Source organism: Ciconia boyciana, chromosome 26 (assembly GCF_034638445.1).
Source record: "Ciconia boyciana chromosome 26, ASM3463844v1, whole genome shotgun sequence".
NCBI classification, from domain to species: Eukaryota; Metazoa; Chordata; class Aves; order Ciconiiformes; family Ciconiidae; genus Ciconia; species Ciconia boyciana.
This window is the reverse complement of record NC_132959.1, coordinates 3,080,629-3,099,032: the sequence shown is the minus strand read 5'-3', so window position 1 is coordinate 3,099,032 and position 18,404 is coordinate 3,080,629. Positions and strand designations below refer to the sequence as shown.

Sequence of the window (18,404 nt, the reverse complement as noted above, 5' to 3'; positions counted from 1 at the left end):
GACTGATCCAGCCTGAATCCCCTACAACAGCAAGCGAACGGCGGTGTTGAGTAACTTGCTGAGATATTCCCCGTGGGTGAAATCCAGGCCCCAGGCACACAGCCAACAGGAGGTTTACACTGTACTTAAAAGTGGGCAAGAATTTCATAAATAGTACTTTTGCCTCTAAAAAAAAAAGTTATTTCAGAGGGACTGAAACTACTTGGGAATTTAGGCCAAGTTCAGCAAATAATTTTGACCCCAACTGTATTGTGTTGCCTCTAAGACGCAACCAGCCTGCCCCTTCCTCCAGCCGGCTGGTAACCGAGGATGAAGACGAATGAGCCGGGCAAGGCAGGGCCGAAATCCCAGTGGCGTGGGGAAAACCTGACCCACGTCCATCTTATGGGAAGAGGGGGCTCCACTCCCAGGTGCTGGGTAAGGGAAGAGGCTGTTACACAAATTAATTGAGCTGCTTCCAGGCAATTAAGAAAATAACACAGCGTCACAGGAACGAGGGGTCATTGCTCCCCGAATCCCATCTACATCATCTTCACTGCAAAGTGTGGGGTCAGATCTTTTAGCCAGGCACTCTGATACAGAGAAAAGGTTTTGCATCCACTTTCCCATCATCTAAACTCAACCTAAAGGAGACTCCTGCTGCAGGCCTTACAATTCTATAATTGCAATAATACGGTTCTATAGCAATACCATAAAAAGGACCAAAGCGTTCAGCCACGAGCAAGCTCAGGTCACTACTGGTTGAGCTGAGCTCCCCTGATGAGAACGGCCTCGAAGATGACTTTCTCCCTGCTCCAAAGCTTCCCCCCTCTTCCTCCTCCCCATGCTCCCTCATCTCCAAGACTACTGTCGAGCAACATGACGCTATAAGTAAAAGTTCATTATGTGTTAAAAAAGTAACTCTACATTTTGTTGTTGGAAGTGCACTGCAAGCCGGTAACACCGTGGCAAGTCTGAGCTCCCTCTCACCACTTCAGCTGTAAAATCCAATCCAGCTACAAACGAGCTTCTTTCCCTCACAGGTAAACAAATACCCGTGAAGTTTTGGACCACCCGTGGAAGGATGTACCCTGAGGATTTGTTTCCCTGCTTGCGGCTCTCCTCCCAGCTCAGTACCTTTCTCCAGGTACTCCTCCAGCCCTCGCCGCCGGGCGTCCAGCTGCTGCTCCGACAAAGAGAACGGCCACTTCCCCGGGAGACGCGGAAAAGTGAAGTTGGCAAATTCCCGTTTCAGGTTCTGGTGCAGGATGGCAAACTCCCGGTACCGCTTCGAGCAGAGCTGGCGGCCCGCCATGTAAACATTGTAGACCTGCAGAGAGGAGAAGAGGCTCACTGCGGTGAGAAAAGCTTTGCAAATCCAAACTGGCACAGCTCTGCCTTCCCGGACCCACCGGTAGTGCAAGACTAAATCAGGAGGGTTTGAGCTAGAACGAGAAACTGGTATGAATAGTTAAATATGCCACTGCTTAGCCCTGGAGCTGGAGGATGTCCCAACTACCTCCATCCGACAGCAGCAGGATCAGCACACGTTCAAGGCGCCTTTCTACTCCAAAAGGAGAGGAAAAACACCCAAACCCTTTACAAAAGGCCCCGAGCCCCAACGCAGCCGTCACGGCGTTCACCTGCATCATGTCCTGCACACAGGAGGGTCCCTGAGATGCACCAAGCCACCACCAGACAGATGCCACAGCAATGCCGTGCTGGCTGCATCAGTTGTTTTCGGCAACAAGACCCTCGTCACCTTCCAGACGTGCTCAACGCTACCGCTGAATTTCCAGCTTGTTGCAGAATTGAGCCTCGTGTTGCAGCCAAAGCCCCGGAGCTCTGGATTCAGGTCCACGGCTCCTTCCCCCGAGACACAGAGAGGTCCCAAACCGAGCAGGAGGCTTGGTTTGTGTTTGGACACAGCCCCTGGCAGCCGTCAGGCACCCACCATGGGGCAGCTCCCAGGGAAGAGGCAGCATGAAATCTTTGAGGAACCCCCCACGTTAACTAGCTTCTTCGCTATGCACGCACACTTCCAGTTTCATTCTGGACACCGTTAAGGAAATAGGACTCTGGTCCCAAAGAGGAGAGACCCGGAGCAGAGTTATGGTCGCAGGACATTTCTCAGCACTGTGATGCTCTTCAGGGAATTCCCTTCCCATTCATGAACCAGCCGCCTCCATTTTTAAAGCCAATCTGCTCAGTCTCGCAGGCAAGTTAAACAAGCTCTTATCTAGGCTTTGCTAATATGCCCTCAGTGATAAGAGGTCCCAAACAGCAGCGTTACCTTAATTAGCTTCACACGAGGAAAAGGATGCAGTGGGGAAGAGAGTGGGTTCACGCTTTTTCGTGTTGCACAAGGGAAGTGTTTGCAACCGCAACCCTTCCTCTCGAGGAGAGCATCACCCTCCACCGTCCTCCCGAAGCCAGAGGGCTGTCACGGCACAGAGGAAGAGTCTAGCAAGAGGCACGTGCTGAAGAACGTGGCTTCAGCAGCGTTCAAAAGACTCAAAACCCCAAGCTGCTCCCCAGATGAGGGCCCGGAGCGGTCCCAGCTCACTCGCCCTCCACGTCTGCGCTCCAGATACCTGCCTCACAACCTTCACGAGGGGAAAGCACTCCAACAAAACCACAGCTTATTCCTTAAAAAGAAGCACGCGTTCAACCCTTCCGGCATCACCTCGGGAGAAGGTGCTGGGACGGGGCTCGATCCGAACAGCAGCACTACCGTCAGTCCAGTGAGGAGGCTCCCTTTGACCCCCCTGCACTGCGCTGCTTTAAGGACCTCTGGTTTCTAGGACCCTTCTTCTCCTGCCCCATACGGCACACCTGATCCGACAGCATCCCGCCGGGGCTGGGACAGCAGGGCGCGGGGATAGCACACGCTCCCCGTGAGGCCGCGGATCCACAAGGATCCCATCCGTCCCCTCCAGAGACACGTGCGCCAGGGTGACACGTTGAAGTGACATGCTTTGCGCTCTTCGGGCGAGGCGAGCGCTGCTGAACCCTCTCCACCCTTCCTCTCTCACACACACGCCATTTCTGCAACACTGACCGCTGGCTTGTGTCTTCCTTGGGAAAATGCCTCCGTCCTCAGCTGGGAGAGGAAAAAGTGATGAGCCAGTTTGTCATCTGGCTCCCGGCACTTCGCACTGCAACGCAATCGTGCCCCGAGGGCGACCGCTCCAGCCAAACCTACCGCCCAGTCTGGGAGGGTGAAGGGAGCCAGTGTACGGCACAAATCTTCCAGCCATGAGTCAAAGCAGCAGCATAACTAAAACACCCAATACTCGTCATCTTGTCCCAAGTCCCTCCGCCTCATCCTCCACCCCCACTGACGGCCGCACAGCGCCCTGGCTCTGGAAAAACGAAGACAGCACACAGAGCAGAAGAAAAACGTGGTCGGGACATGGGTAGGACTGTGCTCTAACAACAAGCAGCTATTTGCAGGGGAAGAATACTGCCCTTGTGGGCCGGCCTCTGTCTCTACCAGTCGCTGAGTGAAACTGGGAGCCAGCTGGGGTTCGGCTGCAGGCTCTGCTGATCCCCACTGCAGCTCAGAGCCGAGGCACGCTCAGAGCAGCGGCCAGCAGCGAGACGCAGGGTGCTGGAGGACAGGGCGATCGAGACAGTTTGCAAGCCGAGCATCTGTGAACGCTACACAGCCAGGCAAGGAAGCAGAAGAGCTAAGCAAGACCAGGCTGATTGAGGAGGTTAAATACACCCCAAATGCTGCAAGAAGAAACAGTTCTGCAGACGAGTGTCTTTGCCCAACCTGCTATGGGTCCCTCTCCAGACCTTTCCTTACCGGCCGCAGCCAGCCCAATGAGCCAGAGTCAACCTTAAGCCTCAGAGGATGCACCCACGTCAGGTACCTGGGTGACAGATCACGTTATCCAGGAAAGTGACTGCCAGCCTCCCCAATAAACGCAACAGAAGAGGCAAGGAACCCCAAGGAAAAAGACTTTTTACAGCTATTTCCCCTGACATTCCCTAAAGGGAAAAGAAATTCTGGACATGGGAAGCTACGCTTCAAGACATCTGCTCCCTTTGCTTTTACATCTATCACAGATGTCCTTAACGCTTCGTGTAAAACAGGAGATAGAAATGCGAAAGCTTATATGAACAAAATAATAACTTCCTACTTAATCTTCACAAGAGATCAAGCTATTTCAGACAGATTAATAAAAAAAGCTTCCCAGCACATAGGGAATAGCTGCAAAAGAATAACCAAGCACAGTCAGAGTGAAGACGGGCAAGCCCAAATAAGAGTGTCAAAACCAGTCAATAATGAATTAACATGCCTCCATCCTGAAGACAAACAGAGAGCGTTGCCACCAACTGTCACTAACAGCACGGAGCACGCCAGCTCGGGGCGCGGACGCATCCTATCTCCAGAAAACACCATCCAAGCTGATACTAACCACAAACTTCTCGCCGTTTTGCTCCACGTGCTTGTACGTGGGGATGGAGATGGGCACAGCCTGTTTTTCCGTGTAGTCATAGAATGACTGCCCCAAAGAGTCATCACCCGGATCGAGGTTATCTGCCTCGTGGGGAGGCACGGACAACACCGTCAGAATTAACTCCTTCTCTCCGGCGCGAATCAGGTCCACCACTTGCTTGTGTGTTGCTCCTTCAACGTTCACCCCATTCCTGCAAAAGAGAAAGCAGAGAAGCCGTAAGCAGGGCCGAGGTGACTGCAGAGCCTTCAAACCACGCCAGGCCCAGCCCAGAGGTCCATCACATAGCTGCTTCCCTTGAAAATCCCTCCAGCCTCAACTGCTCTGGTTGCTCCAGTTTCACTCTAAACTTGGCTAATCCTTCCTATTGATGATTTCTCATGTTATTAGTTACTGAATTATGTTTAGAGGCTTCAGACACAACGAAAACTTCTTGAAGGCTCATGCACCCCCTGGAATATTTAAAACAAGTTTTGCAGTTTTTACCATTCCTCAATGGCACAACATGGCACGTTCGTACCCAGAAAGCGAGCCTCTTCCCATCAGCCAAAGGCAAATGCAAGGAGACCACGGAATTGGGGAAGAAAACACTGAATGCCTAAGACATACTACTCTGCTAGGGCAAAGCCCACCTCCTGATCCTCTACAGCTCCAATTCGTAAGTGAATTTCCCTAAACCCGAACTGAAGCTCCCAGGTGAACGAGACGAGCAAGCAGGCCAGGAGGCTCAGAGAGCACAGGTAAGTGATTTCAGGCGCTGGTGCTCCCATCCACCAAGACACAGCACCCACGAGCACGCCTGCTTCGGTGCAACACAAAGGAGACGCGTGTTCGCTTCAGTTACTTCTAGGCGAACTGCTCTGCCTTGCCCCAAACAGCCCAGGAGCACTGCTACAGCGAGTAACCCAAGCGTTTCTGCTTCCTAAATTGCTCCAACATGATCACAAGAGCTCTTACGTCCTAAGCCCTCCAGGAGCCCCTGAAAGCTCTGAAGATCCAAGACATACCCAGGCCACCTCTAAAGCACTCCTGACATTCCTACTCTCCCTGCGAGCTCAGTTAACCACCGCTTGGGTCTTGCTTTGCCCAGAAAATACGGACCATACCTTGGCCAGCCTGGAAAGACGCTGAACCTATGGCTTGATTTCAAAGCAGAGTGCGCTGTTGGGTTCTCTTCCAAATCTGGAAAAGGACAAGCCTGTTTTTCCTCCTGATAAGAGCTAAATTTAGTAGCGAGTCTCCACAAACTCGCGGTCATCACAAGCGTCTCTGTGAAGAGTTTGGTATCCAAAACATTCCCTGCGTAAACAGGAACAGGCAGAGCTTCACCCACTGCATCCCTACCAGTCAGCCTGGCCGCGCTCTCCAAGGCTGCCGGAGAGCCCGTAGATCATCGGAGACAACAGGTCCCTTTCGCCTCTGCTTCCCGAGCAGCTGCTTGGGACCAGCCTGGAACAAACCAGCCAAGGAGTTTCTCACCGCTGCTGAAGCAACACCGGCAGCCACGCCACAACCCCAATTTGTCTTGGCTCGCCCCTGGGAACTCCTCCACCAGAAAGCCCAGCCCTTGCTCTGCGCTGCTGGCTACGGCCATTACCTGATGCTTCAGAAGAACGCAAGAGGAAAGCAGCTTGCACTTTCCCAGCCACAAATCCTGACCATGCAGGGAGAGAAAGGGCTCTCAAACACTCCCTCCGGCAATCAGCTACTCCTTCCCGGAGCCTGGGAACAGACTGTCATCGTCTCACTGCCGAAGACGTAGTGCTGGTCACAGAATCATCCCAGCTCGCCTTAAATCAAGTGCAGGATTTCGCTTTCAATCCCCAGCTCTCAAATGAAAGAGAACAGCTCTTACCCCTTCGCATCGATCATTTTTTATCAAACTTTTACTTAGAAGAGTCACCCTGGGAAAATCTGCTCTCGACTTACAAATCTGGGTGAGAGCTCCCAGGCTCTGAAGCAAGTTTTAAAAAGCCCCAAGCGATGCTTACGAGCCAGAGACAGCGCTTGCACTTTGCCAGGAGTTGGACAAGAAAGCTTCCCCCAGCTCGGACGCTACCTGGGGTTATCGGCCCTCTTAGAGCTCCAGTACCGTTTCAGGGAAGGGATAACGAAGCAACCCTCGGATGCAGCCCCTGGGCTCTGTGCGGTAAGAGCGCTCGAAGAGCTGTACACAGCTTTTACAGCAACGAGGCCGTTAAGTTCAGGAAGAGGGGAAAATCCCCTGCTCACCTCCCAGCTCCTCCATGGGGCAGGAGCGTGGCCTCCAAAGCAGCAAATTCGGTCGCAGAGGGCAGCCCTCATTACCGAGTCGAGCCGTTAGCCACCAACATTGTCACATTAAAGTGACATTCGCTTTGTTGCACCTGACTGATGCTCACGTGCTGCTCGCTTATCCCAGATCACTTCCACTCGCCTAGAATTAAACCCAGTCTGCAACGTCCTACAGTGCCACTGCCCAAGCATGAGTTTTGATGGGATGAGTACGAAAAGCCAGAGGCGCCAGTTGTGCGGAGAAGGCTGCTGTTTGCCCAGACCAGGAGGGACGGCAGGCCGTAAGGACCCTCCTCCACGCGTCCCACTCCTGCCCTGAAGAGAGAAGGATGGAGGCAGGGGAGTTTAGTCACTGTCCCACGCTCGACCTCGAGCCCATCTCCAGCCAGCGACAGGCAGAGCCCCCCTCCAGCTGGCAGCAGGGCCGTTTGGATGACTCCGGCTGCAGGACTCGCGGCTCAGTTCACAAAAGTCAAGGCTGGTTTTTAGTTACTCAGCCCCAGCTAGGCTGGAACTAGGTTCTCAGCTTAACTTCCCATCAGCAAAGACCTCAGACACGGCGCTTTCCCTTCTGCCAGCAGACCGAGAACGAACACGCTGCCAGCTTCCTCCTCTTCCTCTCCCACACCCTCATCAGCCCCCGGTGACTTCTGCTGCCACCCATTTCCTCCCCGAGCCGACAGCAAACCCTGGTAGAGGGCGAGGACAGGACCTGGGACTCCCGACAATAAGACTGCAATGCATCACTTCATTCACAAAAAACCGGTAACACCCACTGCCGGCTCTCCATCGCTCCCAGCAGGCTCCTTTCTAAGATCAGACGCTGCTTTAATAGCAGCCCTGCTCGCCCCTCCGCCGTGCCAAGCAGTAGGAAGGAGTAGTCGGCACCGCAGGCGCGCGGGGCCAGAGGACTCGCACCTTTGCAATAAAGTCACCATAGCAACTCCTGCTGGAATCATCATCGACGAACCGACAAAGAAAGGGAACGGTAAATCATACGACACAGGCAAAGCAGGAGCAGCCGGCGAGCGAGGGGAGCACAGCTGAACGACACGCTGTTCACACGGCCACGGGCCTGCGGGATCCGAGAGCTGAATGCACTTTTCCCAAGACAACAGGACACTTGGGTACTTTTCTCCTCGAGTTTCTCCCTCCGTTTGGAGTCAGAAAAAAACATCCAGGCATTACTTTTACCCTTCCAGGGGACACACACGGTCCCAGGAGAGGGCTGCTGAGCTGACCGCAGGGCTGGGTCCCGCCGTACCTTACAGAAAGGATGTCCAGATACAACAGCGGCAGACGACGACCAGACCTGATGAATCCTTCCCCCCACAAAGGAGGTACTGCAGACCGCACACAGTTCTCTTCTGCACAGGAAGGGAAATAGAGAACTCTGCTCATGGTGGAGCAAACCGCTGCAGGATGGAGACCGCAGCCAGGCACGATGCACCCCTGGCCAGGTCTGCCAGACACCAGCAGCACTCGAAGAGCAGCTTCCTCCGACAAATCACTTCTCAGCTGTCCACCACCGAACGTGGATGTGGTTAAACCAGGAGCATGAGGTTCTGTCACCTTCTACTGCAGGATGGTGGGCGAGTCTCCTTCCCTCGACGCCTGGCTTCCTCTTCGCCTCGCCGGGGATGCAACGCAGGCAGGTTACCGCAGGAAAAGCTCTGAAGGCGGTGGGTAGAAGCGACGCTGGAGCTGTTCAGTGCACCGCTGGACTGGGCAACGCGGAGCCTTTGCAGGCTGTCCCTCTGGCAGGGGCATCCCCACCTAAACAGGGCTGCAAAGGGGCTCCCAAGTGTTCTCGCCTTCCCCCAGGGAGCTGGGAAGAAGCGGTTTTCCTCCTGGTGCTGGTTAAGGTCGGTCTAGCTCGATACTCACCATGACTAAGGGCTCCCGTTGGCTGAGCTGAAGACAGCATAACCCCAAATCACTCATTACCACGTTTCTGTCGGCAATCGTCTCCCCACGGCAGAGGGAGCACACGCCCGTGCTGCAGTCCACAGTCCAGCACGCCGGCAAAGACATCTGCCAAGACAGGCCTGGGCTGAGACTCCGGACTGTGACCCGAGGCAGTGGCACGCTTTGCTACCCGCTGACACCACTGCAAGGGCAGAAACCCTGGCACGCGTGGGGTGAGATCAGGCGCTGCCAGCCTCGGCACTCACCCGTCGGGGCTTGCCTGGTGCTACGGGGAAAGCCAAGCTCTGGGAATTACAGCAGGTGATGCTTAACAAAAGATCTTCAGCCTGTGGTTCGGCAAGCTCCTGCCGCAAAAAATACATGCTGGGGGGCAGAGCAGACCGGTGTTTGTTCACCATAATGAATTAAAAGCCTCTTTGAGACTGAGTTTCCAAAGCACTAGACCAAAGACGGTGAGCAGCGGCTGCGGGCTGGCACGGTCCCCTGGCTGGAAGATGAGCTGCTGAAGCACCCCACTTGCTCCCCCAAACCTGCTCTCTCCACCAGCACGGTGCAGAAAACGTCTCACTCACCAGCTGCGTTTGAACCTGGAAACACCTATCGGCAAGTGTTCTCGGCAAGAACAGGAACTGCTGGCAAACACCGGGAGACCCTGAGGATGAAGCATGGGTTCAACAAAGCAAAATTCCCCATCATGCCAATGCTAACGAGCAAGATCCCCAAGACACAGAGAAGAACATTTCACTTCTCCCATTTGTACACCACATGACTCATTTTCTGCAAAGACTTCTTAAAATTTCCCAACTATCTGTCTGTCAAGAGGTGACAAGGAAATTTACTGCAAGAAAGTCTGCAATAAGCTTCCTGGAGATTAAGACCACAGCCTGCCTTTGTGCTTTGTTCAGGCAAAGTACTGACCAAGCTGACAAACCGTCCAAGGAAAAACACCCCAGAAAGCACTCAAGTCATCTTTACGGCTTTGCTTTTTAGCAGATGAGCATTTCAGCCATCCCATGCTATCAGCAGGGCCACCACGGCAAAGCACAAGTCAGAGCCCGGCTCTGCAGTCGAGGCAAGACCAGCAAAACCCGTGTAAAACAAGCACAGTCTGGCATCGCACCGCTCTCCCACCCCGGTGTGGCAGAACCAGGCTGGCAAGAGCCTTGCCATGTGGATGTGGCCTCAGAAGCAAGACTGGCAGCAGCTACTCGCACCACAACTTCACGTGTCACCTGTCTCTTAATGGGGACAGTCTGCCAAGTCCCCACCTTCCCCCACCCAGCGCTTTGCATCTTCCAGCTCCTGACGCTTGGCTCAAAACACATCTGGCTCCAGCTCTGTCCAGGGCTGTACGCTAAGCCCATAAAATTCAACACGTAACCAAGAAGCTCCCTGCACTCCTGCTTCTTCTGTAACACACCGGTTCTCACCAATATTCAGCTGCGGGAGAGATTTTAAGTGCGGTGCCGAGACAACAGCAGCGGTGACAGATGACCCTCTGCTCTGAGAAGGGCTGGTGAAGGAAGAAGAGTGCTGAAGATGAGATCCAGCAACAAGGGCAGTCGCCACAGTGATCAGCAGCCTCCTCGGGAGAGGCTCTGGAAATAAAGATGAACAGCTAATGAGCTTACTGGACACAGCGGTGCGGGACAGCTTCTCCAGGCTTGCCTGCGGAAACAGGCGCTTCATCGTCTTCATCCCTCTCCCTTCTCAAACCCAGCTAATGCCAAACACTGAAACAGCTCCACGCGATGCCACCGACCATGCCTTACGAGGCGTGTTTGCAAAGGGGCAGCCGCTGCGACGGTGCCGGCTCCCTTCCACCACTCCTCGGGAGAGCAACGTCTTCGCCCGACCGATCCGCAGCAGCTTTAACAGACCCAGCTCCTTGCAGCTTATCCCAGAGGAGCGTTAAGTTTCTCAGTTGCACGACACACCCGAGACCATTCCAGCTAAAGGGTTTCCCTGACAGGCACTGCGTTTCCCCCCGAACTGCTCAGTCCCCAAAGCCAGATGGCCGTTGGCACAAACCTTCCTCAAGCTGAACCATCCCGGGGCTGTTCAGCTGAGGACGAAGCAGTATTTCCCCATTTCTAATTGCCCAAAAGAAGGGAAGCCAGCCCTCCTCTTTTACAGCTGAGCAATCCAGACCCTGTCCAATGTTATTCCAAAGAGACTAAAAAACCCCAGGAAGACACCAACAAGTGCAATTCCAGTGACCTTTCCTATTTCTCTGATGTGCGAGAGACCAGAAGCAGGTTGGGATAATTACCGTTTTCACAGAAGCCTCTTACAACATTTTAAGGAAGTTTTAATGTCCCTGTGCATATTTACACACATTGCTCTGGCAAACAGTGCGACTGCCATTCACCCGCTCCAATCAGGAGAGCAACGATTCCGTGCAAATTAACACTTCTGACACACCCTGAAAGACGACAAAGAATGTTAACATTTCAGAAGGCTAAAAACTAAATATGACTGAAAAGCAAACAAGTACTGAGCTATTAGTCTTGCTGGAAAAGGAACAACATTTTGGACACTTCAGAAACCAAATCTGTATCAAATCCACCCTGGAAACTGAGGAGCAGTTAATTGCAATCAGCTTCTACACCAGCAATAGGAGACACGACCTAGGTCAAGGCTTCCTTGGGTTTTCCTTCGCTGAACCATCAGCAAAACCACCCTGAGAAGACCAGAGATGGACAGGGCTGCTAGACCGCAAGCCCCAGTGCTAGGACGGAGCCGGACTTTTAAGCGTAACCTTTTTGACCAACATCAAAGCAATGATTTTTATCTGTTCCTTTTGTAGACCCAGATTCTCCTCCGGCTCAGTTCAAGCTGCTGATGACCAAGCTCAAGCCTGTGACAGCGGCTTTGGTTTCCCAGCCACACTCCTTCACAGAGCTCCGAGCAACATCAATGAGCCCCCGAGGACGCTGCAGACCACACGCTGAAAACCACCGTCACGAGACGCTCCCCCAGAGATGTCAGCGCAGCGCTCGGCAGGGTCTCGCGCTCCAGCTCTTCGGAACGGCATCCCAGTCCAACAGCAGCCTGGAGTACGGGTGTTCACGAGGCCTCTCAGTGACATTTTGGTCTGCAGCTCGCATTTTGCAAGCCCAGGTTTGAATCCCAGTGAAAGGAAACTCTCCCCCTGCCTTATATTTCATCCATTGCTGCTTCCTCAGTGCTCAGACTGGTGAACAAGGAAGGGAAACGATGGGTACAAAAAAAAAAAAGCCACCACAACACGCCGGGCACCAACGTCCAGCACATCCCCAGCAGCTCTTCCCCACTGGGAGCGGGGCGGCCGTTTCCACCGAGCCTACGGGGACGGACCCATTTGCTTCGTTATCTCGAGCCAAACAAAGCAGGAGCAGAGAGCGCAGGCAGCGGAAATGGGTTTAAATTTCTCCAGCTTCAGTCATCGCACCCATTCCTAGGCACATAGAGAGTTCTGTTTAAATATACTGCAGAAGTGTTAAACCAGGGCAGATAAAAAGGCTCTTGCATTTATCTAATTGTACGCTTAATGGAAAACCCAGCACACGAGGGTTCTTCATTTACCCACTGCTGTTATCTCTCAAGAAAGAAAAGATACATTTGCAGTTTTTCACTCAAACAGCCTTATTGAGCACACCAAGCACAGGCGGAAAGGCACAATCAGGAGACCCGAATTATTCCCAATTCTCATCTACAGCCTTAACCGGGCGAATCCACTCCCCTCCCTGTGCTTCAGCAGCCCTGTTCGTAAGAGGGGGAGAGATGCTGACCCACGGTAAAACGCTCTGAAAACGCGCACAGGAAAGAGAGGGATGGAGCCCGGAAAGGTTGGGGGGAATTCAGGAACGCTACGGGGAAGACGGTGTGTTTAAGCGGCGGGGGGAGGAAAGACATCTATCAGCTGGTGATTAGAGGGATTTTAGGCTCGCCAGGCTGCAAGCCAAACTCAACACGTTTCGTGAGTTCCTACTGCAGAACAACAACCCACCTCCGAAGCAGCGAGGGGGCCGGGCGTCCCCGCGCGTCTTCCACCTTCTCACCATCCAGGCGTGGAAGATAAAAGCTTCCAACACTGACTCAATCCACTTCCTAAACTGTCTGAGGCTAAGGAAAGAGACACCCTTGAAGACTTTGGCCAAGGTAAAGCCTGCTGACCACTTCACAAGGCCATTTTCTGGCAACGTGCCCTTTGTGCGAGCAGCAGAATGCTGCTGCCTGCTTTTTACAGACCGTTCCGGACTTTTCCAAAGCAGAACCAGCTTTTTCTGCCCCAAGTTGATACACAAAATTAGACTTTAGACCAAGAAGAGATAAAGAGTTTCATCTCCTGAGGGAAATACCTTTTACCCCCCGCACCAGGCACAAGTCACTCCCCACGAGGGTTAGAAAGAAGCCGTCTCCGGTGGGGCTTATTCCATCAAGGCCCGTATCGAGGGGTCGGACACCTTTCCTTGAAGCAGATGGGGCTGCAACCGTTTCAGACGTTCCTCTGACGCAGGAGCGAGCGACGGAGACTTCTCTGGACTGTCGGGGTACGGTATCCCCCTACTCTCGCAATCACACCTAGATCAGACCAGTTTTCCGCCGCACACAGTTCAATAATACTGAGAACAAATCCCTTCTTTATCTGTTCAATTATTTTTGAGCGAGCTTCCCTGCAAACAGAGCAAACGCTAGTGAGATTTTCTTCCCTGTCAAGATTAGTTATGATTGTCATTCAGGATGATAATCAAGAACTAAATTAGCTTTCATTGTCTGTCTCCAATGCCCTCAACACCCACAAACACACAACCAGCTAAGAAGATTAGAGAGCACACCATAGCTATGTTGCAAAACCAGCCTTCGAGAGCAAGTGGTCTGAGCTAGATGCTAGATACGGGAGCGTGATGCAGTGAAGGGTGGCAAGAAAGAACTCTGTAGTGAGGACAGGACTCTAAATAACCCTTCAGACAACACCCAAAACATCCTTTGGTTTTGGATGAGGGCTGGGAAGCAGGTTGTGCTCCACCTTGCAGAGGAAAGCCACACTCCCGTTACTGCAGCCGGAGCCCTCAGCTGTGCAGGGACGGGAGGTCTCTGGTCTTCCAGCACCACGCACCTCCAGAGCGGGCTGGGGAAGAGACGTGGGGCGACAGACCCCCCCCGAGAAGTTACCATCCGCTGAATACCCCGTTACTCTGCAGCAACAGCCACAGTAATTCCATCAGGGCCATGCCATGGAAGAATCTCATCTCTCAGGCTCTTGCTCCAAAAGAACTCTCTCCCCGGCAAGTTTGCTCAGAGTTGCGGGAGGTGGAAACAAAGCCCTGCTCGGAAATAAATGGTCTGTTCAGAGAACTCCTAACCTGCACGTGCTTTCGGCTCTCAAACGCGACACGAGATCTGTAAAGACACCGAGCAGACAGCAACTCCGCCTGAAGCACCACGTCCTTACCCCACCGCCCAGCTCCAGACCCGCAGTCCAGCTTTCGGTGACTGCCGAACCTGTCGTGGGTCCTGGGGGCAGACGAACCGGGCACCGGCATCACTGTGCCGGGGAGGCGGCAGCGGTGGCGGATGGGCCCCCGTGCCTCCCGGGGAACCCCACCCCCACCATTGTGCGCAGGGTGCTGCTGTGGAAAGGAAGGGAAATCAGAGCTATTTTTGGAGTCTTGTTTTATTGTTTTCTACTCCAACTCACAACCGTGCTAAGATTTACTTGCAGGAGTTGGATTTTAATAGACCCAGGGAGAATTAGCGTCCTCTTGGCAGAGCATACAGAGACACGGGGTCTTCACACTGCCAAAACGTGGCCGGTACCGCGTAATATTTTTTGGGCTGATTTATGCAGCCAGGTTAACAAAAGCGATAGGCGATATGGGAAAAGGGTGAAAGCCAATCTGGCAGCGCTACAAGAAGATACATGGGCAAATTAAAAGTGACTTCTCCCGGGAGATGAGAAGCAGCAGATAAAGCAAGAGGAAATCCCCCATCCTTCCAGCCGCAGTTGCTCCCTGCCCCGTGGAGGGGGAATCCAGAGAGCCACGAGCAAACGCCCCTCGTGCCCCCTCATTAACCATCGTTATCTGCAGGTCTTAATTCTTTCAAACACAGCTGTGTGGTTTGGCGGCAGACTGAAGGTCAGTTCCTCACCTTGTGCTGGCCAAGATGCCGGGGACCAAGCCCTGATTCCAGCACCGGCCTCAAAACCTACCTCTGATTTCAAACATGGCATTTTAAGTGTTTCCCCACAGCTCGGCACCTTGCAACACATACAAAATATTTCCCCTCGGTCAATAAACGCTGTTCTCTCAAGTAGATCCTCCAGGTGCAGAACTCACCCCCCGAACGCTTCTTCTGCACAGAAAATCAAAGCATAAAGTATTTGGGTCACATGGGAGAGAGCCAAATCCCAACAGCAAGCTTTCTGCAGGGCACGGCCAGCTCTCTAGCCACGGGCTAGTCAGAACAGCTCTTCTCTGCTGGGCCCAAACACATGCTGTTGTCCTTCACACACTGCAGCCTGCAAAGACTGGCAGCAAAGCATTCCTGCTGCTATGAAATCCCTGTAATTAATAAGTAATTGAACTTAACCAACTCAGCATGAAGTACAAATACGTAAGGATCAGGAGGTATCGCACAGCTCAGCATGGGCAGAACCAACCCCAAGAACCACAAGACAAAGGGGAACACGCTAAGAAAAATACACCTCGACAGGCTGAGGCTGCAGAAAGCCCTCAAAGAGATTTAACCGACATCAGTCCACAAACATGGGCTCAAAGTTTAAGGGTCTTTTTTTTTTTGGGGGGGAGGAAGATCAGTTTCAACACAGCTGAAGCATTCCCATGGAAAAATGTTTTCAGGCTCGCATTACAATTCTTGCTGTCGAGAAACAGCTACCGCACAGCCCTGGACAACCCGAGGTCCCAGTGACCGAGAGGAAGAAAAACCAAGCAGCCGGTCCCCTCCCCGAGTGTGCATTTCCATCTCTGCTGCCCTCTGCAAAGCTGCACGGCTGCGGGGGGGAAGGCAGGCCACCCGCTCCAGAGAGCGCCCCTGTCTCGTCCCAAAGCGGGTATTTTTTTGTCCCCCTCCTCGCCCAGCCGTGCCTGCAGCGGCAATCCTGCCGTGCCAGATCTCCTCCTCCCTCCGCAAGCATCCCCCTGCCCTCCCCAGGAAGGTCTCCACGTTGAAGACCGAGGGTCCCACTCACCGGAGGAGGGTCTGCACCCTCGCACACCTCGTCCCGGCCCACGCCGGCTCTCTTGCGAAGGCACCCGTGAGCTCACCCAGCCCAGTACCAGCTTCTGCCAGCCACGGGCCCTTCCCCCTGGCTCTCCCCCCACAGACTTTCCCAGGGTGAGCTCCCCCTTCCTTCCAGCCACCTCCTTTCACATCTCCTAACCTACTTCCCCTCCTTACCAGGGATCTCTGCCGGGAACAGCTTTTCTCCAGGAGCTCAGTGCCTCCCCAGGCAAATTCCCCACCGCGGCCACCCCCTTCCAGCAGCCCCTTCCCGGCCAGGGTCCCTGCGGGGAGGCAGATCCGTGGACGTGGCTCCCACAGATATTTCTGCTGCTTACAAGCCCTTCCTGCTCTGCAATCCAAGGGATGCCCCCAAAAACAAAGGTGGGGGAGAATCTCCCCAGGGATGAGCTGGTGAAGGGGACCCCAGATTCGCCCTCCAAGGGAGGGGCTCTTTCCTGCGGCCGCAACCCTCAATCCCTCCACACACCCCACAAAGAAGGGGATCCTCTAAAGAACCCCCTAAAAAATGAGTGCCTCGCCTTCAAGGAGATGGAGGCTGTGTCCCTCCACCCCCAAAGGGGTCCCCCAAATCCCTCAGGGAGGAAGATGCTGGCCCACAACCCCCTGTTAAAAGAGGTACCCTAAAACCCTCAGTGAGGCCACGAAGACAGTCCACACCCCTCCGTGTATCGGGGTCCCTGGGGATGAGCGGCTGGCCCAGCCGCCTCATAAGGGGTCCCCAAAGCCCCCAGTGAGGGGAGGCCAGACCCCCTAAGGGCTCCCACTGAGAGGAACCTGGCCCGGCCTCCCCAGTAAGGGCTCCCCAAAACCCCCAATGAGAGAAGCCCGGATCAGGCCCCCTCATCAGGGACCCCCAGAGCATCCGGGCAGACAAACGCAGCTCCTCACAGGAACCTCCCCGGGGGCACCCCCTCCAGGGGAGCCCCCAAAAGCTCCTGGCGACAGGAGAACAAGCCAGCCCCCCGAGCCTCCAGGGAGGTCCAGCCACCCCCACAAGCCCCCCCCGTCCCCAACGAGGGGGAGCCGGCCTGGCGCCCCATTACAGGCTCCCCTGAGCCCCCCCTCCGAGCCCCAGCCAGGCTCAGCCCCTCCTCACGACTCCCCCAAAGAGGCTCCAGCCCCCCGCCCCCAAGGGCTCCCCAAGCCCCCACACCCCCAGGCTCGGCCCCCCGGCAGCGGAGGGGGCGGGCAGCCCCCCGCGCCGGGCAGGGCAGGGCGGGCCGGCGGCCCCCCCGTACTCACACCTCCAGGATGCGGTCCCCCTTGCGCACCCCGGCGCGGTCGGCCGCCCCGCCGCCCAGCACGGCGCTGACATGCTGCAGCGGGGCGTAGAGCTCGCCGTTGATGCTCCGTAGCTGGCCGCCCTCGCTCACTTGACCGCGTACGTTGAAGCCGTAGCCGGACTCCGACTTGACGATGCGGACCACGCGGGGGCCGCCCGGCCCCGCCGGGGCGCCCTCACCGCCGCCGTTCCGGTGCGGTGCCGCCGCCGAGCGCGGCAGCCCTTCGCCCTCCTCGTCCGCCATCTTGGCGAGCAGCGCCCGGCCGGCCCGTCACGCGACCGCCGCCGCGCCGGCCACCGTAGGGCACCGCCCACCTGCCTCTGAGGGGGGACGACGGGAAATGTAGTGTTTCCCCTCCCCGCGGAGGACGCTGGGAAATGTAGTCCGGCACGGCGGGAGCGAGGCCTTCTGGGAGTTGTAGTGCCGCGCCTGCGCTGTCGCCGTGGCAACGGGGGGGAGGGGGCTGTGCCCGGCGGCGCCGTACCGTGATGTCACTGCTGTGACGTCACACGGCCTCATAAGGCAACAGGTGGCAGAGAGGCCTTTCCGCAGGGCCGGCAGGCCTCGCTGAGGGAGCTGGGGAGGGGGACGGCCCTGCCCCAGGGCGGAGGCGGGCCACAGCAGGCCCACGCTCTCCGTGGGCCCCTTCCGTCACAGCAGGGGCCCTGGCCGCCACGGAGGCGGGTGGCACAGGCCACCGCGTGGAGCGGGAGCACCAGGGAGGCACCCAAATGCCACACGCTCCAGCCCGGAGTCCGGCTCACGCCCCGTGGCGGGGCTGCTGCAAGGCTGCTCTCCGAAGCCCTTGGAGACGCGCTGCGGGGACGGCAGAGGAGCTCTGGTTGTGGAGCAGAGCGCCGCACCTCAGCCTGAGCCCGGCCACCGGGACAGGCTGCGTGGAGAGGGCAGCCCTAGGGGGCTGTTTAATTCCAACCCAGAAGCAGGCAGCTGAGCCCACGGCCTTCACCACCACAGGAGTCCCTGGTGAAGGCACCGGACACAGCACCAGCCCGCTCCTGTGGAGCGCAGGGCGGGGAGGGGGATGTTTGGCAGAGTTTGACACACCAGCAAGGGGAAAAAAAAAAAAAAAAAAAAAAGATAAAAGAAGGTGCCAAGAGCCAACCGGAGAAGCAGGGAGCCCAGCCAGCGCAGCCCAACACACCGAATCCACGCCCTGTCCCAGTACATTTCCACTGTTCGCATCTATTCAATCGACTAC

General features: G+C 55.4%; 1 protein-coding gene across 4 annotated transcripts in view; it reads right to left on the bottom strand.

Annotated features, from left to right (window-relative positions):
- Positions 1-17,462, bottom strand: part of SNX27 (sorting nexin 27) — a 35,422-nt gene extending 17,960 nt beyond the window's left edge. For 3 of the 4 annotated variants that reach the window (XM_072846665.1, XM_072846666.1, XM_072846664.1), the window contains exons 1-3: positions 17,145-17,462; positions 4,410-4,641; positions 1,117-1,309 (exon numbers count right to left, since the gene is read on the bottom strand). In XM_072846665.1, the coding sequence (XP_072702766.1) occupies positions 1,117-1,309; positions 4,410-4,641; positions 17,145-17,428 (709 nt within the window). In that variant the 5' untranslated portion in view covers positions 17,429-17,462. The remainder of the gene's footprint in view (positions 1-1,116; positions 1,310-4,409; positions 4,642-17,144) is intronic. The other variant, XM_072846667.1, reaches the window with a different exon arrangement.
- Positions 17,463-18,404: the final 942 nt, after the last annotated feature.